Source organism: Convolutriloba macropyga, unplaced genomic scaffold, assembly GCF_964194025.1.
Source record: "Convolutriloba macropyga unplaced genomic scaffold, txConMacr16.3 SCAFFOLD_1161, whole genome shotgun sequence".
Lineage (NCBI taxonomy): Eukaryota > Metazoa > Xenacoelomorpha > Acoela > Convolutidae > Convolutriloba > Convolutriloba macropyga.
This window is the reverse complement of record NW_027449742.1, coordinates 12,633-40,631: the sequence shown is the minus strand read 5'-3', so window position 1 is coordinate 40,631 and position 27,999 is coordinate 12,633. Positions and strand designations below refer to the sequence as shown.

The following is a 27,999-nucleotide window of genomic DNA, read 5'->3' as shown; positions in this document are numbered from 1 at the left end:
TTTACTAGCTGAAGACCCTAAAGAGCTGAAGGAGTGTAAAAAAACGATTTCTAACAGAGTTTTGTTTAAAATAAATGTCACGTATGGATTTTTTGGGAGCGATTTTCTCAAGATCAACTTTGGTCTTCTAAAAATCGTGCTCAGTACCAAGTTTTTTCGCTGTGTCATTAAATCCCGTTCAGCCGACAAAATTTACTTAAATCGTCTTCTCTGACTCTCAGCACTTTTCAATCTAGCAAAATTGAAACGCAGTGTGTTCAATTTTACAATGCATAGAGTGTGTATCAGATAGATAAGTGCACCATGCATATATACGAAAAGATGACGTCACTAATCTTCTTTGTTGAGTTCAGAAATTGATTTTGCATATTTTGTGAACTTCACCCTGGAATTTAATCTTTTTTAAACTAAATTGACCCTATTCTGCTATGGCTGATCCTCTGCCAGACGTTGATTGATCAAAATCCACAAAAAAAATGTGGGAATTTATGGATATGTTTGAGTGACATTGATGTCTTGAAGCGAGTAACCATTTCTCACGTCAAAAATGAACCCCTTTAATTGCTATAAAGAACCCTTTCCTTTGAAAAACCTGTCTCCAATTGGTACTAATAAGTAAAACACGTATAACACTCACTGAATGATTCTCTCTCGATTGTCCTGTTCCATGAGTTGTCGTAGTCTATGTAGAAGTTGGCAGTCCCGTACTTTTCCAGTCTCTCCCCATCCAGCACCACTTTCTTCTCCCAGAACATGATGCGCACGTCGTCTGTGTGGTACTGGTCTAAATAAATGATACGCTTTACTTTTTTATAGAATCATTTTGATGTTCCAACAAAGCGGGCCGTCTTTTTTCTCCGCTCAAAGTTTAAAATGGTTATGCGCATTTTTGAGTTATCAGAACGATAAAAATATTAAAACCAACAAAATTGACCATTCAAAGTCCCCTGCATTCCCACCTGCGCTCTTACATACACAAACAGGAGTACCTAACTTTTTGTTTGTTTGTGTGTGTGTGTGTGTGTGTGTGTGTGTGTGTGTGTGTGTGTGTGTGTGCGTGCGGGGGGGGGGGGGGGGGGGGGGGTTGGTGAAGGCTGGGGAGGTGGAAGGAAGAAAAGATTTGCAGTGTTCAAAAATTTCATTTATGGGATAAATATTCCTACCCCAACTCAGCGGGCGAAATTTCCTGGCGTATTGTTTGGCGGTGTTCTGCAAACTTTGTCCCCGAATCAGTCTTTTTGACCAGGATTCAATTATTCTCAATAGAAAAATATTTCTAAAACCTTTTCAGTTTGAATAAACTTTAGTTCTTGAAACATGACATGTTTAGGTATTCAATCTGTCACTAGTTTCAAGTCTTTGTAGCCTTCTCACAAAATAATTACCTACGCAAATTTTAATTTTTATTTAAAGTTTGTGTCATTTTTAACTAAAATCAGACCACAAAAATCTGACAACAAAATTCCTACTTCGTATCTTTTTTTGTTCTCGATTATTGTTAGGCTACATTTGGGCACGTTTTCATTAATTTTAGTTTTAAAGTGTGGAACTTGAAACTATATTTCAGATATATGGTAAGATAAAAGTAAGTTTTTGCCTTGACGTCTTATTTTTGTCGAAGGCTCGTACTTTGGTTTAGACAAAAAGAAGATTTTAGGAGTGAAAGAAAATTTTTTGTTTTAGCTGTGTTGATGTTGCCTTTTGTGTTACTAATCGTTGGACCACTTAGGGCAACCCGGAGTCAGCAACCAATGAATTAATACTGAACCATTAAAAAAAGGTATATCGCTAAAAACCTGTAAATAATCCCTCTAATGCAACAATATTTCTTCATCAGTATGCCCAATCAAAGTCCATTGTATTTTTGGTCTGCCGAGTCTGACTCCATGCAAAAATAAATGAGCATGACTAAGGTAACAGAAAATTTCTAAAGCTTTGTAAATAAGACCTATACAATTAACAAGCAGTCGATTTCATATTTAATTTAATTTTTTGGAAAAATTTTTACCTCATTCGCCATATTTATATCTACGCGGTCTTGTGATTTTGAGGTACAGTGACGTATAGTTTTTTCTGCGATTAATTTTCATTTTTTGCGTATATCCCAAAAATTTCATGTGATAGATGACATTTAATAATGCCAGGTCTTTATGATCAAAGAGTTCCTCAACGAGGTGTAATTTGAAAACTGTTTGTATTTATTTTATGATCTTAAGAATTTCACTAATTGTTCCGACCCTCTTGAGGGGGGAGGAACTATATACTCAACTGGGTTTTTTTTTTTTTGTTCAGTCAATTTTCGCCGCTCGATATATTCACCGTAGAGAGTTGAGACTGGTATCATTAGAAAGCTCGTCCAGCGTAGAATATGAAATTAAAAAGATTTTTTTAATTTTCGTTTTCTACAGGGAGTTATCGAGGCTTAAACTTCTGAGAAAAGAAGAGTGAATTCACGTTGTTTTTATTCACATTTTCCGGAATTTTTGCCTAAATTTTCGTCAATTTTGCTAAAATTTGTTATAATTTTTAAGAATAGTGTCGTTGATTTTATTTTTGAAGACGAACAAACATTTTTGATTGTTTTGATTTAATTTTTTGGTCAAAAAATCTGGATAAACATTTCAAAATTTAGCCTTTTTCATCAACAACAGCACGAAATAAGCTACTTTAGTCCACTTTGATTAAATTTGCCTACAGTACACCCCCAAACAACACTCATACAATCTTTGTAGACTCAGAGGGGGGCTATTTCTACTTCAGAGTCCGCAGAGAGTGCCTTGTAGTTAAAACTTTGCCGTTTTTTGCTAACTTTACTCGTTGATTATCAAAAAGGCAAAATTTATATACTTTGTAGTTTCGGTCGTATGAAATTTCCTGTATAGTGATAGCTTTCATTGACTTTTCATGGAAGAATAGAAAAACCGATATTTTGATATTAGCAGATATATGATGGCTTTTATGACTTTCAAACCCATCGTTTTCCAAAATTAAAAAAAAAACTTTTTTAACTTCGCAATTTTGTTCTTTTTATGTTTCTTTTTGTTACCTAATCTCGTTAGTTGATTACAGGTCAAATATGGCATTATGGGTGTCAAGGGAATAAAAGGGATTGGTGTCCCAAAATCTTTTTTTTAAAGATTTTGTTATGACCTTACTGGCTTCGACACCGCTTTTTCACAAAAAAAAATTAAATTAATTTGATTTTTGTCAAATTTGACGTTCTTTTTGTAGATGCAAGAAATATTCTGGATAATTACAGGTCTCGAGGGTTTCCTTTTCATGAAAAAACGAGGATATTTAAATAGCTCTTTTTGTAATAATGCCTTTCATGACATTGAATGTAATTTTGTTTCGAAAAAAAATTAAAAGTATTACATACTTTAGCACTTCGCATTTTTTTCTACTTGTTACCTAGTCTTACTAATGAATGGCCACGTACTACATTATAGCTGTTTGAAGAAGGCGCAGTCAAATATATTTTGAGTGCCAAAATTTGGCTTGACGGTTTTGACAGCGTTTTCTGGCAAGTTTCAATTGAAATTTTGTTTGTTCTTTGTTGTTCTTTTTAGCCGCTCTAAAAATGAATAAGATCAGGTCCTAATGCCCTTCTATAGAAGCAGTGGTAATCGCAAATTTGTGGTAATATTAATTTATTCCTAATGGTATTTATTACTTTGAAGTTAATTGTTTCAAAAAAATAAGTTAATTTTTTTTACTTTTCTGTTTTTGTTCTTTTTTGTATAATTGTTACCAAACCTTTTCATGGACTGGTCGCATATGTTTTCTGGTGATTTATAAGTTATTTTTGTTTAGTTTCAGGTTTATCTGACGGTATGTTGACTTTGTTATTAAATTTAGTTTTTAAGAGGGACATAAATTTTTTGATGTAATTAATGTTTGTTGTTGTTGTTGTTGTTTCATTTTGCTGTTCGTTTTGACTCGCTTTCTTAATATTGATATATTACAGCAATCTAATGCATCAATTTTTACTCCACTGAGTTATTTGTTTTGGAGGTTATCTCATCGTTCATACAGAATTTTTTGAAAAAGACTTGGGCTTTTTTGGGATTCGCAAAAAATAATTTTTGGGTTTTTCTATCTGTTCCTCATTTGGTAGACAGTTATGCCAAAATTGTGGATGGGCGGGGTCGGAACCTTATGTGCCATTGCACATTACTGAGCCGCCTTGTTTACTTTAAAAGTAATTTACTTTACTTTCACCAATTTACTTTACTAATTTACTCTAAATTTACTTTTAATTTACTCTAAAAGTTAGACTGCTTTTTAACATGATCAGAGAATGTCAATCGTTTTACAATGGTTCTATACTGAACAAGGCGGCTCGTTAATGTGCGTTCTCACATGATGTTCCGACCCGAGCTCATCTACATTTTTGACTAACTTGTCAACCAAATGAAGAGATAACAAAAATAGATGTTTGATTTTAAAACAATCGTTACCCAACCTACTAATTGAATAACCTAATGCCATGCCTCATTAGAGCACCAACGTGATCTGACATTAAAAAGACTAAGAAACAAAAAAAATTAGCACCAACAAAAACTTCACAGCAAAAACTAAATATCTAAATTCAAAATCACCTAGCAACAATGCCAAAAGGCAGTCAGATAAAACCTTAACTACACAAGATTACTTTTTCCTAACTATAAAGCAGATGAAAAGCTTTCTTAATGAGATTAGGTAACAAGTCGACAAAAAGAAAGAACAGTACAGTGAGGCGAAACTTAAAAATTAATGAACAATTTTTACAAGAAGTTTCAAAATTATTAAAAATCATTAGCTTTTGGGTATATAATCCATGATAAATTACTAAAAAATCATTACAAAACCAAAACACCTGTCTCTGTTCAGACTATGCCATAGAAACAAACTAACGAGAAACTCAAAATGTTTATCATAAACATTCCAAAATGTTTATGATAAATTTTAAGACTATTCGCTATAAAAAGACTGCTTTGGGTAACATCATTCATTCAACCCTCAATTACAAGCCTATGAGACCTGTGAGCAATTTACGGCTACCTAAAGAACAAAAACAGCAAATTCAAGAAAAAATTGAGCGAGAAAAGTGTCGAACGCATTAAAAAATGAACTTTTCACTAAAAACTCTTCTATTTAAAATTAATTTTTCAATAACACTGGGATTTGGTTTTTTATTAATATACTTTCAAAAAATCAACAAATATGTTCAAAAACATTAGAAGCACGAAATTTTCGAGAAAACACGTATTATCAACGCCATTAAATTCATTAACACTCAACGGAAGCCAGTAAATACAATAAATTATTCTTCGTTGGACAATAAACTTGTTTACCAATGGTTTTTCATCGACAAGACCTTAAAACAAGTTATTGACTATGAAAACAACAACAGAGACAGGCAAAACCCAAAAACTCAGTAGAAAAGTGCCAGAAAAAAATGTCGAAGCAATTCAAATCATAAGCTCTTCTCTGAAAACTTTGTCTATGATCCGTTGAACTTCTTTCCTAAACCGATGGGGACCATCAGCAGTAGGATAATGGGATAAGATTTCAAAAGTTCCAAAAATAAAAGAAAGTACCCGAAAATAAAAAAAATATATATGAAATCTTGTGGCATTGAAGTTTAAAAACAAAGAAGTAGAAGATAAAACAGCTAACCAGATTAATTTTGGCTGCAGTAGAAAAGAAAGGCATTCCCTTAGTACTGAAAATGACCAACAGCTCACGAAAAAAGTTTAGAAATCGTTAATGTTCAAAAAAATTGAAAAATCATTTTTAAACTCTTAACAGCCATTAAGCACAAAATCTTTCAACAGAGCTCAATAACTAAGCTCAAATATAACGCGAGCGGAGAAAAATGATGTTTGTCATGGATAGATAATTAACAAGACATCACATTAAGTCTTATGTTTGAAAACAATAACAAAAACAGGCAAAAACCGAAATTCTGTAGAAGAGTGCGAGAAGAAAGTGTCGAAGACAATTAAACAAGTAACTTTTCTCTGAAAACTTTCTCTGTGATCTACCCAACGTCCTCTCTAAGCCAATGGAATTACAATGCTATTTGGATAGTGTGTATAATGATTGGATAAAGTGATAAGATTTCAAAAGTAACCAATAACACAAAAATAACAAAAAAAAATTGAAATCTTGTGTCATTGAAGTCATATAACCAATAGTAAGAAGATAAAACAGCCAACCAGATTCATTTTAGTTGCAGTAAAAAGCAAGTGAGTCCTGTCAATACTGACACTGACTAACAGTTCACGAAGAAATTTAAGATTTATTAGTGTTCAAAAAAATATACGAAAAATTCTTTCTAATTTAACAGACATTAAATTCAATAGCTTTCAATGGAAGTCAATAAATACACTCAAAGATGCCCCGATGGGAGTATATGTATGTTTGTCATGCAGAGGTAATCATTAAGACATCACAATAAGTCTTATGACTATTAAAACAACAACAAAAAAAGGCGAAAACCAAAAAATCAATAGAAAAGTGCAAGAAGAATGTGTCGAAGCCATTTAAACCATAAATTTTTCATAAAATTTTTATCTGTGATCCACTGAACATCTTCTTTAAGCCAATTTGAGGCGTCAATATTTGGATAATGAGATAAGATTTCAAATGTAACCAATAATACGAAAATATCCAAAAAATTTTTTTATTTTTCTGAAATCTTGTGTCATTGAAGTCATATAAACAATAGTTAGAAGATAAAACAGCTAACCCGATTAAATTTGGTCGAAGTACGTCGAGGAAGAGGTCAAAATTATGTCGAGGAAGAGGGTGCTGTCAGCCCTGTGCTGACTTACAGTTCACAATAATAAGTTTATGATTCTTTAATGTTAAAAAAAGTTCGACATTTTTTTTAGTCTTAGCAGCCATTAGCTGTCCCATCAAAAAACTAGATATGTCCACTTAATGCTCATTATGGAACATATTGCGCTGTTAGTGAATGAATCCATGCCATAGGACTCAAAAAATAAGTAAAACTTCAAAAAGAAATTCAGAATTTCATTTAAAATTACGAAAACTCAGAATCGAAGCCAAAAAAAACATGAGCAATTCCTTGAAAACGATGTTTTTGTTCATTGGGCTTCATTTGACTGTAAAGGAGCTTTGTCATTAATAGAAGCTCGATATAAAAAGTTACTAGTCTTTAGGTGATTTAAAAAAAACAAAAAAGAGAAAAGTTTTATTAAAAAAAAGAGCTCTCAATTAGAGTTCATTTTTTTATAGTGAACTTCCCTATGAGTTCAGAACTATTCTTTTTTATCTTTTTATCGCCTTTAGTCTACTAGGAACACAAAATTGGACCATTTTTTGGCGTGAAATTTAATTTTGAAATATCTTTTTTTTTAAAAAATGTTTTAATTTGAAGAAAAATTACACTAAAAGTGAACAAATATCACGTGTTCACACAAAACTTCAATCCTCGTTAACTCCCCGAAAAAAAAGGAAAATAAAAAAACTCTTTTAGTTTTGAATTCTACGCTGAACCAGCTTTTTAAAGATATCATTCACATTTCTCTACGACGAATATATCGATCGGCCAAAACTGACTGAACAAAAAAACCCATTTGAGTATATAGTTCCTCCCCCCCCCCCCCCCCACAATTGGGGTGGGAACAAATACTCTGGGCGGCAACTCCGGGAAACGGAATGATATGCGACAATTGAATTTTCCTTAGTCTTTACTGTGGAAAGTGGTTGAAGAAAAGTCAAAAGACAAAGTGAAGTTCTCTACTTGTGATGTCCTCGACATATTATTTGTTCTTATTTGGAGCGACAACATTAAGGTGTCTGATAACACTACACTTCGTTGGCATCAAATTGAAAGGGGTTTAACAAATTACTTCAAAAAAACAATGACTGTTGGAAAAATTGAGCACTATTTCACTTTTTACAAGTTCTGACCGGTTTATAAGATTTACACTAAAACTGAGGATTTAATATCAAGTAATAGTTCTGCCGCAATAAGGATTTTATGATGTCCTCTGAAAGAAAATGAGATTTGTCCTGAAAAATGGATATTATTTCCAAGCTTAAGTAAAGCGCCCTTTCGAGCAAATAAGTAAAATTATCCTGTGAGCTTCACTTGCATTTTACTTTGATGTGGCAATATACCTCGATGATTTTGATAACAAGACAAGGAGGCTCAGTAATAAGCGTACGCACATAATGTTCCGACCCCGCTTATCCACATTCTTGACTTAAGTGGCTATCAAATGATGAAGTAATAGAAAACTTTCACAAACAAACATAGCGTCCAATAAACTAGTAATGGAATAAAATAATACCACGCTAAAACGTTAGAGGGTCGACGAAACTTGTTGTTAATATGACTACTTGAAAAAAAAATAAAATAAGAAAACTTAATTAAGGCCACAACGCGATGTCTTTTTTCAGAAATCACAACAAAATCAAGCTGGTATCAGATAAAATCTAAACAAAATAAATTAACATATACTTCAATAGAAAAGCTATGGGATTTGTCCTCAATCGACTGTGTAACAGGTTGACAAAAAAGAGCAAAAGATGTAAATGTCAAAAATAAGTTCAATTAATTTAAATGGGATTGTTATCAAAAGATAATAACTGAAATCACAAAAATGTTCATTCATATCTCCATAAGAATCAATTGAGAACTGTCATTATTCAGTGTACGTCATACTACTACAAAAAGAGGGACAAATACCGGAAAAAGAGAATAAATTAGCTCAAAGTTTCGCAAAAAATAGCAGTGAAGCCGTTGAAACCATAAACAAGTCAATAAAAGCATTCAAGTTGAAAATTTCAGAAAATTTTCAAGCCAATGCGACGTTACAATAAATTTATTTTTTAAAAAGGAATGGGAAAAATCCTTTAAAAATTTTATATAAATAAAAATCTCAAACTTCTCTTGAAATCTCGTAGTAACAGTAGCCGGAAAACAAAAGATCAAAACTTAAATTTGTATAAAGGTTAAATTAGAGTGCAATGAAAACGGGCTGTGACTTGTCTTTACAGCGTACGCTACAAATCGACCGAAAAGAATTAAGAAAAGCAAAGCTCAAAAATCAAAAAAATATTTTTGAAGATAAACCTTTTGAAAAGTCATAACCGACACCGCAAGATTTCAATTTAAAAGGATGAATTAAGTTACAACACCTCACAAAAAAATAGGCGGGCTATTAATGAAAGTAAGTCACGAGATAACAAAATGGCAACAAATAAAAACAGAACCTAAAATTACGCAAACAATTTTACAACATCAGTGTTCAGGGCACTATATCTATAGAAAGTTTCTGCAAGAACTGTTAACTATCACTTGCTACTCATCTGAACATCAATAGTTTTTCTTTGCAAAAAAGACTACGGCGAAATGGCAACAAAAAACCCAAAAATTGAACAGTATAGAGATATGGAAAATTCTTCATTGAATAAAAAGGTCTAATATAACCGTCATATCATATAATTAACAAACAAACGATTTCGAAACAACAAGGTATTTGTAACTGCTTATTAGTGCGATTGAGCTCAAGGGTAACAAAAATGAGAGCACAAAGAGACAAATGAAAAAAAAATTTAAACTAAGTTGAAAGTCAGTAAATCTGTCGTACGCAAATGAGATTGCGTACTTAATCTTGAATCGCGAGTGACGATTATGTTTTATATCCTAACTTGCGCGGCGAGTGCGCTTTACACACTTTCTAAATGAATTCGCTTAGCGAATCGCTTGGTAATTACTTGTCTACTTTACTTGATCAGTAAGACAGTTAATGAAGAATAAGTTAAATTAGGCAACTGTTCGCGAAGTGCAAAACTAAAAGAGTGAGTATTAAGGCAACTGGTATTACAGAAGTTACAACAAATATGAACAAAAATTTCCCGCTACGGGAGATGGGAATAACAGACTAGCATGTGAAATAACATTGACTTATACACATGCCTCTCAGGAAATAGTACACTAAATAAATTAAGTACATCGTATAATAAATTTACTGCACTAAATTAATTTATGATGTATGACATTTCTTCCGCTTCAATGAAAATTAAAATTGCGTAAAATAAAACTTTAATAAAAATATGAATAATATTTATACTTATTCACCGGTTAAATAGTATCAACAAAATATGTACTGGTTATCATAGCTATTCATAAATATTAATGTATCAAGTTTTAATTATTCAAAGTTTTAACAAGTCTTCTTCATCAGTTATGAGCTCATTTGATGAACTGTGATCCGCTGGTCATATACGAGGATCTGTTGGTGATACCTGTCCTATGATAGGCGATGGGAAGTCATTTTCTATGGGTTCAACCCGCGATGCTGTGTCTACAATTGTTTGTACAACTGAAGGTTGTATCGATTCAATATCTCCTACGCGTCGTTTTCTCCGGGGTGGATCAGAGTTCGGGGGGCAGGAATTAGTAGATTCACCAGACGAGTCTTCTTTATCGTATCCATAGTATTTAGGACTTTTTCTAGTCCGTTTTGTTGCTCTTATCGGTATTTGTTGTAATGCTATTGCTGGAGCCGATGTAGATGGCAAGATTAATTCTGGTTGGTTATTTGTAGGAGGGGGTGCGATCAATACTTCTCCAGTTATGATTGGCTGTTCGGGAGCAGCCTCGGGAATTTCGGGTAATACTTGGAGAGCGAAATTTTCCGGAATTTTGGGCATACGTACCCGCTTTGCACGAGCATTGTTTGATTTATTTGATGGGACACCGCTTCCAGTTTCTCGCTTGCGATGCTTCATCTTTCGATCTCCCTTTAGTATGCGCGCGGACTCTTTTATGTGGCTAAGTATCTTAGCCTCAGTTGTCTTCTCATGCGTGCGGGGTCCTCGACGGTTAATATATTCTGTTAATTTCGTTTTCCGTTCTTCCCGAGTACCAAATTTGGCAATGTCACTATTGCGCACTGTTACTTCCACTTTCCCCGGTTCAAGAATGACAGAAGTATATTGATCGGTCTTTTGTACCACAGATCCTGGAGCCAACTTCTCATATAGTCCATCAAGATCTTTCTTGGATCTTTTATGGAGATGTTTCTTCCGAGCAATGTTCAACTGTACGGCGTGTTCTTTTAGAGGTAGTGGACGATGCGCTTTTGTGTTGCGAAGGAAACGGGATTCGTTGTCTGTTGCTAGACGTTCACGTGTGGTAGCGTCCTTTGTTGCCTTGCACATGTTGCGCTCGATTTCATTGTCGCTACGGCTGTTACCGCAGTAGTCCTCTAGCAACAATTCATTAGGAGTTACTGTTTCTTCATCTAAATAATGATTCAAAATTTTTTTATAACTTAGATCAGATGACTTTGGTTGAGTACTTATGTTACTAAGCGGTGTATTGGCTTTGCGCCCAAAGTGAGATTCGAATGGCGAAAGCTTAGTTGTTTTATGTTTACATATGCGAAGCTGGTATATAATTGATTCTAATGCTGCTTTAATGGTGAACGAATTTAATTCTTTATTTGCTTCTTTTATACTTGCTAAGCGTTGTTTAATAGTACCAATAAGTCTTTCAACTAGTCTATTGCACGATGGTCATTCGCCGGAGCTGGTATTAATGTGATATTATTTTTCATACAAAAATTTTTTACTTGGTTACCTATAAGACAACGAGCTTGGTCTATTCTTAAGGAACGAGGAACTCCATGAATTTGTGTATAATTATCTAAAAATTTTATTACATTCGATGCATTTGCATTATCAACTAATTCTGCAGAAGGATATTTTGAAAATCTATCAATACATGTTAAAATGTATATTTCATGTTTTTTCCGTTATTAATAGGTCCTGCAAAATCTATTTGTATTTCTTGGTTCGCAACTATACATGGTGTATGTGCTTTAAATAGTTTTGCGGGAATAACAGATTTCAAAATTTTACCGATACTAGTGCAAGATTTGCACTCTTTTGCTTTGACAAGCAAATCACGATTCATGTATGGCCACCAGCAGTGCTGAGCCATACATACCATCCCCCAGCTACCTGGTTGACTCGCATGCAAATCTTCAATGAGTGCATCTTTGAGCGCGTTCGGTATGACTAACTTCTCGTCCATACAAACACATCCGCTATTCACATGAGGTCCTGCCAAAAGCTATGGAGATACGGGTTGAGGGCCTTTAATCGTTCTTCATCTCCCCTGATTATGCAATCCCGAACCTCCTTCAGAACTGCATCCTTGCTTGTTAGGGATGCGATTAGCCCTTTGTTGAATACCTTGCCCACCACTTTCTCAAAGGACACCACTTGAGGGCTATCCGTGAGTTGGGTGCTTAGATTAGAGTGAGATGTTGATCTGCGTGGCGTGCTTGTTGTTGCATTATCCGTAAATGATACGCGGGGCGAAGCTCTTGTTGTTCGGGATGAGATGGATTTTCCCTTTAGAGATGAAGCTTGTTGACTCATTGTTGATGAGAGTTGAGTTTTTTCAATTAAATTGATTGACAAAGAGGAAGACAACTGAATTTCAGGTTGAGTTTGGGCAAAAAGCACTTGTTTGTTTTTTTTTAATTGAGTAATGATTTATTTAAAGTATTTGAGTTTGGATTACTAAATAAGATAGGAATTTGAGACTGATTTTTGATTGACAAGTGAGAATGAATGACTTATTGAAGCAAATTTAGGAGTATTTTGGTAAGCGAGAGACGCTTTTCCTGTTTCTGCAAGCATTTGAGACTCAATTTGTAGAGGTTTAATTGTAATTGGTAGACTATGTGACGCAAATTTAGAATGAATTTGGTATTTAGAAACTTGCTTTGCAAAAGAGGCATCGGAAGAATGCAATCTAATCTTTTGAGTATCTAATAAAGTATTATGCCTTGCGAGTGTTAATTTGTTAAATGAAAAGCGTACTCGCGATGCGAGATTAGAATTGGTATTAATTAATTTGTAAAGGTTTACTTTTGAAGTAGGATATGTATGTGCGAATACTGATTCATTTTGAGTTGAATGTACTCGCTGATCATGTGCACTAGTACAATCAATACTATTAGTGGGATTAAAAATCGGGTTATACTTTTGATCCGCGAGTGATTTAATATTTTGAGATAAGTGTACGCGCAAGGCGTGTTTACTATACTGATTATTGAATTTAAGGGAGGTTACGTTAGAGTTGTATTTTCGCGCCGCGAGAGTTGAACTAACATTTGTTAAGCGTACACGCTGAGCGGACTTTATGTCAAAATTAGAATTTTGTTTTGAGAATAATTTTAAACTATTGTTTCGCGGAGCGAATAATTCGTTAACTTTTGTTTGAGGATTTGGTTTGACATAATCTATATTTAAAACTTGTTCAGTATTAGTGGTGGCATTTTTATTTTCACCATCAATATCAATATATAATTTATTAAGTGAATTAGCTAAAATGTTGTGTTTTTGTTGAAGTGATTGAGCATCAGAGTGTATGCTTGATAATGTTGCGACTAAAAATTCCTCATCATATTTTGAAACACTTTTTGCTGGTTGATATGGATTTCGAGAGATGTAATCAACTAGTCCCATCTTCGCGCCCGGCAGATGCTCTATTGAGAATTGATAAGGCAAAAGACGATCAACCCATCGTGATAACCTACTATTGTAACTTTTATTTGATCGATGTTCTTTTAAAATAGAAAGTAATAAGCGATGATCAGTGATAATAGTTAACTCTTTACCATACTAATAATTTTTAAAATATTCCATGGACCATACCACCCCAAGAAGTTCAATTCGTTAATACTAAAACGTTCTTCACTACTATTTAAAAATCTTGATGCAAAAGAGATCGGCTTCCAACCATCAACTGTTAGTTGTTCTAGTGCTGCTCCCAATCCGGAGCGAGAAGCATCACATTTGATTCGTGTTTCGAGTTGGGGGTTATAGTGGATGTTTTCTGTATGATTTGCTATGCGGGTTTTTATGGCATTAAAATGTAGAGTTTGAGCGTCAGTCCAAAAGTATTTAGTTGATTTACGAAGAAGAGGTCTTAAAGGATGGCAGAGTTGAGCTAAATTTGGAATAAATTTACTAATATAGTGGACTGAACCGAGAAATGAACGTAATATTTTAAGTGTATTCGGTGGTTGTAATGACATAATAGAGGATGTTTCAGATTCGAGTGGTGATATCCCAGATTGTGTTATATTATAACCTAACCAGGAAATTTTTTGCTTCGCAAAATGGCATTTAGGAAGGTTAATTTGGAGATTATCCGCGTCCAGTTTCTTAAGGCAATCTAATACAAGTTGTAAGTGATCATCTTCAGAACCTTTACTTACAATTAAGATGTCGTCTAGAAAACAAAATGTATTTTTGAGGCCAATCAAAGTGTAATCATTGCCTTCTGAAACTCGGCAGGCATGTCAGTAAGACCATAAAATCCCGTTTCGAAACGATATGTGCCTGTCATGTCACCACTTACAATATTGAAATTACAGTGTTTAGCAGTTTCAGGGTGAAGATTTGGTTGGCTGTATGCATATTTAAGATCTATAGTAGAGAAGTATATTTTATCCGCTGGTTCTGTTTTGTAGTTTGTTATTATTTGTGATATGGAATCCATAAGTGTTTCGATATTTGGCATCTGATTTTTATTCTTGTGTATTGATTTATTAAGAGTTTTAGAATCCAATGCTAACTTTATTGTTTGATCTCGTTTAACTGTGATTACAATAGGTGAAATAAAATATTGATCAGAACAGTTATTCAATTTTTCTATATGTCCTTCTTCAAGAAGTTTTTTAATTTCATTATTTACTCGTTCTTGTAAATTAATGGGTACTCTTCTGCCCTTTTGATGTTTTGGTTGAAAATTTCTATGGATTTTAGACTTAACAACGTGTATTTTTGAGGGACTAATACGTGTAATAAGTTGAGGAAATTGTTTTGCAATACGTGTTATAAATGGACAATGGGATGTGATAGTGTTGACCATACTACCTTCATATTTTGGGGTTTGAGTTACTGAGATTCCGAGAGCGTCAAACAAGTCTCTACCAACCAGTGGTTTTAGCCCGTCACGGACTACCACAAATTCAGCTTCTTCATGTCGCCATCCATTGCTCGCAATTGGTGCCTGTATCATACCCGTCACGTTTATGGGTTCGTTTGAAAATGTTTTGAGTTCCTGGGGAGGCGCTATCATCAACCATCGAGCAAGGGGAGAATTTTCCACTATTTCCGAAGCAAGAGACTCGGGTAAAATACTGCATACACTACCTGAATCAATGAGAAGTCCTACTTGGGTATTACCAATTTGCAAGATAGTGTTCTTTGGTTCAATCTGTATTGCGTTACTTGCGATGCTGGCGACCATATTATCATCTGAGCTATCGTAATCTGAGTCGCATTGTGGGTTATAATTCATATTTTGTATGGCATTTACCGTCTGATCAGTTGAAGTTTCTTCAACAGAGTTAACATTAGATCGGATGGGTTTATTTGATGATGACTTCGGTTCCCTGCACACTCGCGAAAAATGATTTTGTAAACCACAGTTATTGCAAGTCTTGCCTCTCGCAATACACTTAAATTTATGATTTGCTGACCAAGTTAAACCACAGTTTCTGCAGAATTGATTTGGTGGTCGAGTAAAACTAGATGTAGTCGGCCGTTGACTCTGTGGTCGAGAAGGTCGTTGAGAAATTACTGCGTTAACCTGTGGAGCAGGTTGCGAGTTTGTAATTTGTAGTTGATTTCTTTGACCTAATTCCATATTTATGGCCAAACGTAATGCTTTAGCTGGTTCTAGAGTTTCTCGCAGCAATTCCCTTTGGATTTCCGGATCTAACATAATCGCAATAATTAAATCTCTGATAAGAGTATCTTCTTGACTCCCGAGTTCACAATTTTCAGAAAGTTCTTTCAATTTTCCATAGAAATGTTCAATAGACTCTCTTCTTGTCTGTTTTGTAGTGAGAAGTACGTACCTATTAAATGTGATATTGCGCTGACGAATAAATGCTGATTCCATGATTGTCCAAAGTTCTGCTGTTGTTAGAATGTCCATCTTGAGGTGTGGGTTCCTGCTACAAACAATTCGACGTCCTTCGGTACCCAAACTGAGATATAGCATTGACAAAGTATTTCGATCAGCCTGTGCCCACGGTTTATCTCCTCACATTACTCCTATCTCCAGTTGTCTCCGACACCGATTCTCCCAGTTCATTTTTGATTGAGCGTTCCTCGCCAATCTTTCCCCCTCCGATTGTGCCGATGATCCTGTTATCGTATCCTCATAGATAGGTTCAAGTGGTAGTTGTACTGTTTCGGGTTTTGGTTCCAACAAAGTGTCTAGTGTGATATTTTCCTTCGCAAGAAGAGCTAACTTGGCCTGCATCTGCCACTTTTCCCATTTCAACGGAGGGTCTGCACTAGGTTTATCCCAAAATGGCTCAATGCTGAGTGGGGTCCGCTTCTGAGTTGCTGACTGCGCCATGTCGTACGCAAATGAGATTGCGTACTTAATCTTGAATCGCGAGTGACGATTATGTTTTATATCCTAACTTGCGCGGCGAGTGCGCTTTACACAATTTCTAAGTGAATTCGCTTAGCGAATCGCTTGATAATTACTTGACTACTTTACTTGATCAGTAAGACAGTTAATGAAGAATAAGTTAAATTAGGCAACTGTTCGCGAAGTGCAAAACTAAAAGAGTGAGTATTAAGGCAACTGGTATTACAGAAGTCACAACAAATATGATCAATAATTTCCCGCTACGGGAGATGGGAATAACAGACTAGCATGTGAAATAACATTGATTTATACACATGCCCTTCAGGAATAAGTACACTAAATTAAATTAAGTACATCGTATAATAAATTTACTGCACTAAATTAATTTATGATGTATGACAAAATCAAATAGCTATCAAAAGAAACCTTTAAATATGTGCAATTATACAATCTGATGAAGCAATTGAGATATACCATCATTATTTATTTGACGCACAACTACAAAAAGAAATACAAATATAGGCAATAACTTTTATAATTTTTTGCTTGAGAACCGTGCCAGTCCAAAACCATAAACTGTTCAACAAAAACAAACAACATTTTGACACGAAGATACGCCTTTTTGCAAAGCTTTGCATTTTTTCCAGTTTTGGTTTATTTCAATTGGACTTGTCAAAATAGTGATAATTTGACAAGGAAACAATATGAACCCATGAAAAATACAATTGTGCTCAAAGATGAAAAAATGAAAATATTGATCAAAACCAAGAAATCAGGAAGCCATTAGTTAAATAAAAAAAACTGTTCTGGTCATTAAATGATAAAAAGTGAAAAAATGAAAAGAAAATCACCGTTATTTACTTAAAACAAATATATTCAAAGTCATCAAAGTCATTAGATAAAAACTGAAAGCGTTTTCTAGGTGAACTTACCCTTCTGGAAAAACAAATTGGATCCTTGATTTCGGAGACAAAGTCATTGGACTACAAAAAGCATTACAGATGACAGCAAAACATAAGAAGTCCTTGAAATTTAGCAAAAAACAATTGGTCACAGCCAAAAAAAAACAATTGGTCTCAAAAACAATTAGTCACAACATTGATCTTAACTCTGAAACCATAATATATGTTTGCAAGGCCTCTTTTTTTACAATTAGTTCTGTTAAAACTTGAGCCCTGATTCGGATTTGTTGTCAGTAGTTTACAGAAATCGTTGATATCATTTAAGAGTCATTAAATAACAACTGAAAGCCTTTTCTAGGTTAACTTATACTTCCTGAAAAATTCAATTAGATCCTTGTTAACATTTAAACAAAACTGAAAACTCGAAGTATCAAAACCAAGAAAACATTAGTTAAATATGAAAATGTCCCAGAAAATTAATGATAACTCACAGGAAATCAGTTCCCGCTTGTTTTTACTGAGACTACGCCAGAAATTGAGAAAAACAAGATAAAATAGTGGCAAAGTTCTAAAATGCACCGACAAATTCTTAAAACGAAAATAATCAAAGTCAGAAGAGACATTAGGTAGCAACTGAAAAAAAGCATTGTCTATGTTCACCTACGCTTCTTGAAAAAGCCAATTAGATCTTTGATTGGTGAGACTAATTCATTGGACTACAAAATTCTTTACAAATGAAATCAGAACATAAGAATTCCTTAAGATTTTGCAAAAACAAAAAGACCGCAACCCATTAAGATTAAAAAAATTGCCCTAGGATTCTTGGCCAGATCAAAATCAGCCCTGATATTGTTGCGCGTTTAAGAAAACACTCAATTGTTCAAATTATTGCCAATTAGATCATATTTTGTTTTTAAGAAATCCAGTTTATCAAAAATAACTTTTCATTAGTATAATTATCGAGTTCGATTTTGTTTAAAAAAACTGGCAAAATTGTAATTCCAGAAGATTGTTAAAGCCAGTAAGAGTACAACTAGCTCTCTTTTTTGAGCTTACAAACAAAATCACTGCAGTTTTCAAGTGTCTACTTCCGCCAATATTAGAGAAAATGGGCTAATAAACATATTTGGTCCCAAATTTGACGAATCGTCTAACTTTTGAGAAAATTATAGCGGATAAATTCCATGCAAAAAAACTCGAATCGAACAATTTTGCAACCCTCCTCTATCTTTAAGTATAACAGCAATCCCACTACCGTTACCAATTTTAACATATTCTATCAAAGGGGACAAAAATTTGATCGAAAATGCGGAAAATGTGAATAAAAACATCGGAATATTGTTTCCCATTCACAAAATTTTAAACTTCGATAACTCCCTGTAACAATTTAAAGTCAACAAATTTTCAAATTTGATATTCTACACCGGACGATCCTTCTAATAATACCACTCACAATTCTTTCCGATGATTATAACGATCGGCCAAAATTGACTGAAGAAAAACCTATTTGAGAATATAGTTCGTCCCCCCTCTAAACTGGGTCGGAGCAATAAACAAAAATTGTTTTTTGTCTGTCAGCTTTGATCTGGAGCTTTAGAGTCCCTAAACACTAGAACAAGTTTATTTAGGGTATTTCATTTTTATCATCTTAATTTTGTTTATTTCAAAGAGATAATTTTAATTTTTGGAAATATTTGAAAAGGTAATGGGTTACTGTTCCCTGTTTCTTTTTTCTTTAATTTTTAGATTTTTCGTACAATTAGAAAAATTTCGATATAATAAAGCTGGATGTTAGCAAAAAAAGTTATTTTGAAAAAAAGTATCAAATTAACTCATAAGGTTTGCGGTAACTCACAGCTTTCGACACATATCTCGCATCTCTGTATGTCCATAGGGAACCACCTGAGTTCCAACTTGCACCTGGACTTGACCTGTAACCTCATGGACTGGAACAGTTCACAATCATCGTAGAGAGCCAGCACCATACTGTCCGAAATGAGACCTAAACGACCACAGATTCTAGGATTTCATCAAATCCCGAGAGCAACTGGTTACTTAATGAAATGCCCTGGCTACTTCCACGGGTTTGAAGGAAAAATATATTTTAAAGAGAGATTATTATCACTGTTAGTTTTCTTCAAATAGATTGTCACAACAACTTTGCGAGCAAAAAAGTTTTAGCCCCAAACTCTTTATCTCTATAATTGTTTGCAAACTTTACAATTTACACTGTCAGAAAAAAATGAAGAGAAAAAATTGAACACACAAATTATAGAGTAATGAAGTACTGTTTTTTGCACATATGCCGCATTACAGAAATGTTTACCGACCTTGTGCAACCAGTCTTTTCAAGATTCAAGTTGCCAACCTTTTCCAGGTCTTAGGATCTCGATAGCATCTGGAAAGTAGAGATCTGGAGTCCAGATGGCCTCCGCGTACTCCTGGCCGAGAGTTACCACACTTCTGCTGGTGTTGCCTCCACTGAAACTCAGATTGGCTGTGGGGTCATCGAAAGTTGCCATCTGGATTTGAGCCAGAAGTTCTGTCTCCGCTTCACCATAAGTCTCCTAGTTTCAACATTATAGTGTTCTTTACCTCGAGGTCATCAGTTCAAAAATTATTGGGAGAGGATTATCCAATTTGCGGAAGTCGAGGATATTTGTGACTCCCAAAAAGCGAGCTCAGGCACTCCAAATTATTGGGGGTCTAAGCAGACGTAACCACTGTGAAAATGCACCAGTACTGTATTCGAACGAGCATCTCTTACTTGCAATCCTAGTGTGCTAACCAATACCAACTGGTCTTAAGCGCTCGAACTTGGGCATCTCTTCTTGTTCTTTCTTGCTCCCCAAGGCTTCTTTACTCTAGCCAAGTATACGTTGAATATGTAGAGCTTCTTGCCAAGCTTATCTTATGCACAATTTATATTAGGTTATTCTCTTTCAGGCTTCTAACAGTAGCCAATTTCGCAGAGACAATTTTTCGGCTTACCGCACTTGCTTAAGCGAGAAACAGTCCTGAGCAAAAATTGGTTTTTAGCTTAATCCAAAAATGCAATTTCTAACGTAACGCCTTGACAAAGATTTCAACCTGGTTTGAACTACCATGTATGAAATAAACGCTATCGAACTGACCTGTTCATACTGTGTGGATTGGGAAGAAGCAGATGACTGTTTGTGCTGTTTGCTGATCTGAGCAGTGGCAGCCTTGATTCTCTCCCACTTGGCCAATATTTCGTCATTCTTCAGAAGAGAATCCACTGTCTCCTTCAGTCTCTTGTCGTACCACTTGGTACGGAAGTACATGTCCAGCGTCATTGTCTGAAACAGTCACAAATTGCTTTTTCGGACCCTGTTGCAGACAGGTCCCGAATTCTCCAAAACCAAGAGAAAGGAAAACCTTGACTCTTTTCCATTTTCTTATAAAAAATTTTTTGTTTCTTGAGACACCGGATGGTTATCTTGCAGGGATCTGTCAGATTCTGACAGATAAATGGTTATCGTCCAAAATCTGGCAGCAAAATGATAATCTTGCAAGAAAACGGCTTATCTTCCAGATTCGGCAAAAAAAAAAACGATTATCTGGCAGCATCTGCTAGAAGAATGCCTATCTTGCAAGATTCTGGCACAAAAATGGTTATCTTGCAAGATTCTGATAATAGGCGAAAAGTTCGTTCAAGTTGAGCTGCATTTCAATTGGTTAATAATACCTAATCTGCTTAAATTATTTTCACAGAAAATTATCTAAAGTACTGTTGTCTTGTCGATTTTCTGAAAAAAAAATAGAAAAACAACATTAAACAGTGCTTGATAAAAAAAAATTGCTAGATATGATGGTTAATTGAGATACCTTTACAACATTTTTGGTTGATTGTACTTCACATAGAGTACATCACGTACTTATTGTGCTTCAATGAAATACAAATAACTACAACAAACGCTTTTCCTATTTTTACATCAGTTTTTCAATTACTTATTGTAATACATTGCAAGCTCAATTGGCGTTATGTTTTTTGCACAGTTAACTTACATAAAAAATATCCAGTTTCGAAGGTTATTCTCAGAAAAACTTTTATATTAGGGAACCTTTCCAAAACATTTTATTGTTTTGTTAATCTGACAGAAATTAGTTATCTTGTAAGACGCAGACACAAAAATGGTTATATTAGAGTAATATGGCAGAAAATTGGTTATCTTTCAGGAATCTGACGCAAAATAGTTATTTTGTAGGAACCTGACAGAAAAATGATCGTCTTGGAGGAATCTGGCAAAAAAATGTTTCTTTAAGGAACTTGACAGCAAAGAAGTTCTTTTGAAGGAATCTGGCAGAAAAATAGTTATTTTGTAGGAATCGGACAGAAAAATGGTTATCGTGTAGGAATCTGACAGAATCTTGTACGAATCTGGTAGAAAAATTCTTAGCTTGTGAGAGTCTATCAGAACATTTGGACGAAGATGCACCGTCTTGTAAGAATCTGTCATAAATTTCTGAGAGAAAATGCATTATATTATAAGAATCCATCAGAAATTTCTGGCAGAAGATGAATCATCTTGTAAGTATCTGTCAGAAACTCTGCCAGTTTCGCACAAGATAACCATCCATTCCCGACTAGGATTCTCCCAAGTAATTTACTGAAACAAGAGTTGGCTTATTGGATGTTACTCTTGTCTTTCCCTTTGCTAGAAACGTGCAAATTTCACATTGAGTACAAAACTGTTGGTCATCTCTGACTTGAAAGTTGTGCATCCATTTGATTGCAACAGACCCTAATTTTCTATTCTAGGAACCAGAGTTTTGTACTCTCCAGTACCCACCGTTTCCAGGTATGAATTATTTCAATATATATATATATATATATATATATATATATATATATATATATATATATATATATATATATATATGTAAATACATATATTAATACATATATTAATTAATACACATTAATACATATTAATATATATATTAATACCTTCAGAAAAATTGCCTTATTTCCAGTGTGTTATATGACACAAAGTGATTGGGCGACCTTAGGCCAACACGACCAAAAGCAACATGAGTTTCAACAAAAACACCTACAATCGCGGCATTCCTCAGAAATTGCTTTAACAGCAGTTTTATACCCATGCAAAAATTCTTCATCTATTGAATTAATTTTTGCATATTTGAGCGTTGTCGAAGAAAAAATACCGGTGTGTGGGCTCGTTGGTGTTATAGCAAACAAAAAAGAGATGCAAAAATACATGAAATTCGCTAATATTGTCAATGAATGTTAATATTATTCATTGTTCACTTAAGTGATTAGGTACGTTGTCACTTTTCTGTCCTAACACGTAACCACTTTTGACTCGGACAAAACTAAATGTTATAAATTGTAGCAAATAAAAAGAAACAATTGAACTTATTTGTCTCTCATTATTGTCAAAATTATTTACATTTTGGCTTCCTCTGCATGTCACAAATTTTGAACACAAATAAAATTTTGATGAACATAAATTATTAATTTTTGGTTCTCTCAGCCGATGCTAAGGAGAATAATGTTATACCAGATAATTAGCAATAATTTAAGCAAATTTATGGATTTTCAAAGAGCTCGTTGCAAATTCTACAAATGATGACAAATTTCTATATTCAGTTTTTGTTGTTCTTATTTTCTTTGAATCAGATTACAGTGATGCTGAAATTACAATATAAAAATTACTAATTTTGTTGCGATTGAAAAGATCTGTTTGGGTCCATAGGAAGGCAAAGAACAATAAACAAAAACATTTGAACTCATTTTACTTTCAAATCAACATTAAATATTCTTTTTATTTGTTGTCTGAACATTTTTAGCACCTTTTTCAGCTACTTAAAACAATTAATAGTTTTAATAAGAAATGATGCAAAAAATTGAAACAGATAAAAATAGAGAGAGAAAAGTATAGCTTTGCGATAGATTTGCGGTTATGTTTTTCCTCGGGTAATTCACAGAACAAGTAACTCGGAACTTTTTACATTTTAAACCTTTTTGTAATCATTTGCAATCAAGCCTTCTTAACGGAGTTTACATCACATTAAACTTTTTAAAAGTATTTTTCCCATCACTTAGAAACCCCTGTAGCAGAGGCAGCAGCATTGTAAGTGGTAGAGTTGAGTAGAAAATATTTTTCATCTATTATCTTAAACGGAATTAAAATGTGACAGATAAGGTTACAGAATGAACAAGGAGGCTCAGTAATGTGCGCTCGCACATTTAGTTCCGACCCCGCTCATCTACATTTTTCACTTAATTGTCTACCAAATGAGGAAGAAACAAAAAAAATTAACATATCAACATATCGTTCAACAAACTACTAAAAGAATGAAACATTCTACTCTAGAAGGCTTATGAGACCTGTGGCTACCATAATATGAATACCAGAAAAGACGGCAAAAAAAATTCAAATAGTTACAAACATTAATTACGACCAAAACCAATAATAACCAAATCAAATTGGCATATGATAAAATTTTTGCTCAGAAAATTCACCGGCACTTTGTTGGAACAAAATATGGGACTTTTGCTCAATGCGACTTGGCAACAAGTCGACTAGAAATGAGCAAATGGGGCAACGTTTATTAAAACATTGCTTTTTTCAAAAAAAAGAATTCAATTCGAACTGATTAGAAACTTTACGCATCAAATGAAATCATTGAGAGAGTTTTTTATACCTCAATAGAGAGCAACTGAGGCCTTTCATTATACAGAATATGTCATACGACTAGAAAAAAATTGACAAGTACAGGCAAAAACTACAAAGTTCCACGAAAAATTCTGCACGAAAACGATGTCCCCCCAATCCATTAAATATTAAGCTGATCCCTAAAAAGAATAAAAATCTTCCTTTGCATTTTTTGAAGGTAACAAAATTTGTTAATCAAATGACGCCCATTATTGTGATACTGTGAAAAGAGAACAAAAAAACTACAAAAAAGGGGGCAAATTTGCAAATATCACGAAAATTAATTTTATGAAAACTGGTTGTTCCAAGAAGAAAGACAATATGAGGAAAGTAAAACCGTTGTAAGGAACAAATTGTATTTCAAAAGATAAATGATGTGAGTTGTATATAAGGATGCTTAGCTACAAATTAACAGAAATAAAATTATCAGATCTCAAAAATCTATCTCTTTTTTTTATTAAAAACAAAATATTTTCAAAATTCATAGCTAACAAAAGCTCTCGACTAAATGAGTAGACAGTTTGTTTTGCAACTACTCGGAAAATTGATAGCAAATTTTATTAATGAGACTAAACCATAAGACTATAAAATAACATTAAAAACAAGCTGAACTAATAAGTTTCACAAACAACTTTACGAAACCACAGTTTTGAAGCCATTTAACTTATAAGATATTAACCGCGAGAATACAACATCTTCATTTGCGTCTTCTTTGACCATCATAGCGTCTTTTTGTAAAAACGACTATCACAAAATGACAACAAAAAGAACCACAAAAACTGAAAAGTATCTAAACTTCACAAAATTCTTCTGAAACAAATTGTCTAAGCCCTGAAGACATCATTTGAAACGTTTAAACGGCAGAAAAATTATTGTTTGATTCAACAAAACATAGAAAAAGCTCTAAACAATGAAGTTAATTTACGAAAATGAAACAAGATTGTATAATACGAAAAAAACGCAAACCAGAACAAAAAGGGATAAGTTGAAGAATATTATTACTTTTTTTAGAAATTTATTTCGGGAGTGAAAACAACCATTAGTTATTTACCGGTATCAGTTATTAGGTTCAATTGTTTATCTATAGTTGGCCACTGAGAACTTTAATTACACAATATTTGGCATATGACAACAAAAATTAACAACAAATAAATGACAAATATAAAAAAACTCTACCAATTTCTGCAAGAGAACGGTGTTGCAGACCTTCAAAATCATGTGTTATGAAAACAAAGAATAGGTTTAGTTTCAAATGTTGTAAAGTTTTTTTTCATTTAGAGGGTTAAAGAATGTTACATATTACAAATGAAACAAAAACAACACAAAAATGGGAAATTATGCACAAAAATCAGAAAATTTTGTATGAGAACTCGTAGTACCAAAAACAAGAAAACCTTCTGTTAAAACAATCTTCCACAAAATTAGTTTGTCTTTTATAGGGAGAAATTATCGACCTGTACTTATTGAGAACAAACAAAATGTTGAATAAAATATTTTAAAAAAATGACAGGTTCAAAAAATCACAGAATTTTCCCTAAAACAAAAACATTCAATAACATAAGAGACATTAGGTAACAACCAAATGAATAGAAAAAGTTCACTAGCACCTCTTGAGGAAGAAATTTAGATCTTTGAGTGGTTAAACTTAAAAATCAGACTGCCAAAGAATAACAATTGAAGGCAAAAGACAAGAATTCAGTTAAATTTTAATAAAAATCTTCCTCAAAGCCATAAAAACCCTTTGGTTCTCTGAAAACAAAATGTATCTACATTCGGCTTCAAATTTACGTAAATTGGAGCTGTCATCTACGGAGCCGTGAATATAAAATATTGTCAGTAATTAACATTAAAAAACAAAAGCAAAATATTTTGAAAAAAGGCAGCATCAAAATAAAAACCAAAAAGTCTCTGATTCTAAGATTCCATGATACTGTCGAACTTCTCCCTGATTTTGTCGCTGTCGCACGCCCAGCAACCCGACCAAGTGATTCAAGTGTTTGCGAATTAGACCAATTGTTGCGTGGAATTTATAAAAATATTTAAAAAAAGAACGATGCATTTTGTATAATTATCGAAGCAAAACTGCAAAAAACGGCAAAGTTTTAATTCCAGAAGACTTTCATAGGGAGCCTAATTGCAAATAGCGTTTTTTTGAGATTATGGAGTCTTTTTTAAGGTTTCTAGGTCACTAAGTCTGGCAAACTTTAACAAAGTGGACCAAAAAAGCATATTTTGTGCCATTTTTGATGAAAAAAGTTTGAATTATGAAATAATTTCAAGAATTTTGGCCGAAAAAACTTCAATCAAACAATTCTGCAACGCTGTTCTATCTCTAACAACAACACTCTATCGGTAACAACAACACTCTGCCGTTAAAGATTTTAACTTATTTCGAACTATATTAGCGAAATTGTGCCAAATTTTAGCAAAAATTACTGAAAATGTGAACAAAAACAGTCGAATGTTCACAAAACTTTAAACATCGATAACTCCGTATTTTAATTCCGTATTCTACACTGGACAGGCTTTTCAATGATACCACTCACAATTCTCTACGATGAATATATCGATCGGCCAAAATTGACTGAGCGAAAAAAACCCAGTTGAGTGTATAGTTCCTCCTCCCCACTAAAGTGGGGGTCGGAACAAAAATTTGATATAGAATAAACCAAACTGTTCTCTTTGCGCAATTCCTATTTTTTGGCGTTCTTCAAAATCAAAGACTAGTGAGACTTTTTTATGCCATGAACAGCAAGGATGTCATCATTAAGAAAAATACCTTGATTCTCAAGTGATTCAGCATGGGTTCACTCTCCCGTTAAACTCTGGTGTAGAATCTCGGACGAAGAGGTCTCATCGTAAAATATCTTACGAGTTTTTAAATCAGATTAAATATAAATAATGTTATGTTATTATGTTCACATTTCACACACACAAAAAAGTGCAAAGCATATTGTAAGAAATAAAGCGAAAAATAGAATCATCAGTTAAAAAAACATTGCTTCGGTTGTTGTGTCAAACACAACTGCCCTAGTGAAGGATGCATTTAAACATTCGAGATTCTTGCAGGAATATTCAAATCTTGCGAGAACCTTTAAGATTATTGCAAGAATCTGAATTCTTTGATCACTATGGTTTGCTGCAATACACTTATCAAAACTTCGTTAATGTTTCCAATATATATTATGAAACAGTTATGTGACGTACCATGTCAGCCTCCGAAATGGGTCCAATGCTGTACACCTGGATTCCCACTTCCACATCATCTGCAGGACCTGAAATCACAAGAAAAAGGTTCCCTAACTACGGAAATATTTTCGTGATATCGACTCTCACAGATCCGCATCCAATTCAGAATGATATCTGCATAAAACTGCTCTGGCAAAATCTTGTACACGATTCAAACTCTACAGTCATTATCTTGTCGCAAAAAAACTGAACATTATTGCACTCCAATTTAATAGATAAAATGAAAAAACATGTAAGGGGGCAACAGCACAAAAGAGGGCTTGATCATTTTATGAATCAATTTTCTGTAACTTTGAAATTAAAATTGAATATCAGCAGAAAAATCAGCAGCGAAGACTTTTCAATTCATATTCAAATGAGCGTCAGGAAGTTCAGAAAACAACTAACAAGACGGCTTGCTTGTTCTTTGCGTGGCGCAGAATGTTCCCACACTGGAATTTGAAAGCATAACAAATATCAAATTGATACATCGAAACTGATAATTCGGAAACGTTAGTTTTGGAACCACATGTTGCTTTTATCCAGCTGCTACAAAAAATATTAGCTGCAGTTTGAAGCAGAAACAACGGAAAATTTTTTGAGTGTTCTGACGAAAAAAACACCTCAGTAATAATTAAATGCGAAACACTTAGTCGAACTTAAATTATGATATAAAATATCAAAAGTTTTTTTCCTGAAACGCGTTGTAACTAAATTTGAAACC

At 33.9% G+C, this 27,999-nt stretch overlaps 1 protein-coding gene across 1 annotated transcript; it reads right to left on the bottom strand.

Annotated features, from left to right (window-relative positions):
* Window positions 1-27,416, bottom strand: LOC142355292 (ligand-gated ion channel 50-like). Its single transcript, XM_075407503.1, has 5 exons — window positions 27,255-27,416; window positions 20,478-20,663; window positions 19,712-19,910; window positions 19,199-19,345; window positions 1-784 (listed from the first exon to the last, which is right to left on the bottom strand). Exons 1-5 carry the CDS (start codon window positions 27,255-27,257, stop codon window positions 609-611), a joined length of 711 nt encoding a protein of 236 aa, XP_075263618.1. The 5' UTR covers window positions 27,258-27,416; the 3' UTR covers window positions 1-608.
* Window positions 27,417-27,999: the final 583 nt, after the last annotated feature.

Coding starts and splice junctions, on each gene's coding strand:
- LOC142355292 (XM_075407503.1), bottom strand. Junction 19,911..20,477: donor AATCCACACAGTATGAACAG/GTCAGTTCGATA, acceptor TGTTGAAACTAG/GAGACTTATGGTGAAGCGGA. Junction 19,346..19,711: donor GATCCTAAGACCTGGAAAAG/GTTGGCAACTTG, acceptor GTGGTCGTTTAG/GTCTCATTTCGGACAGTATG.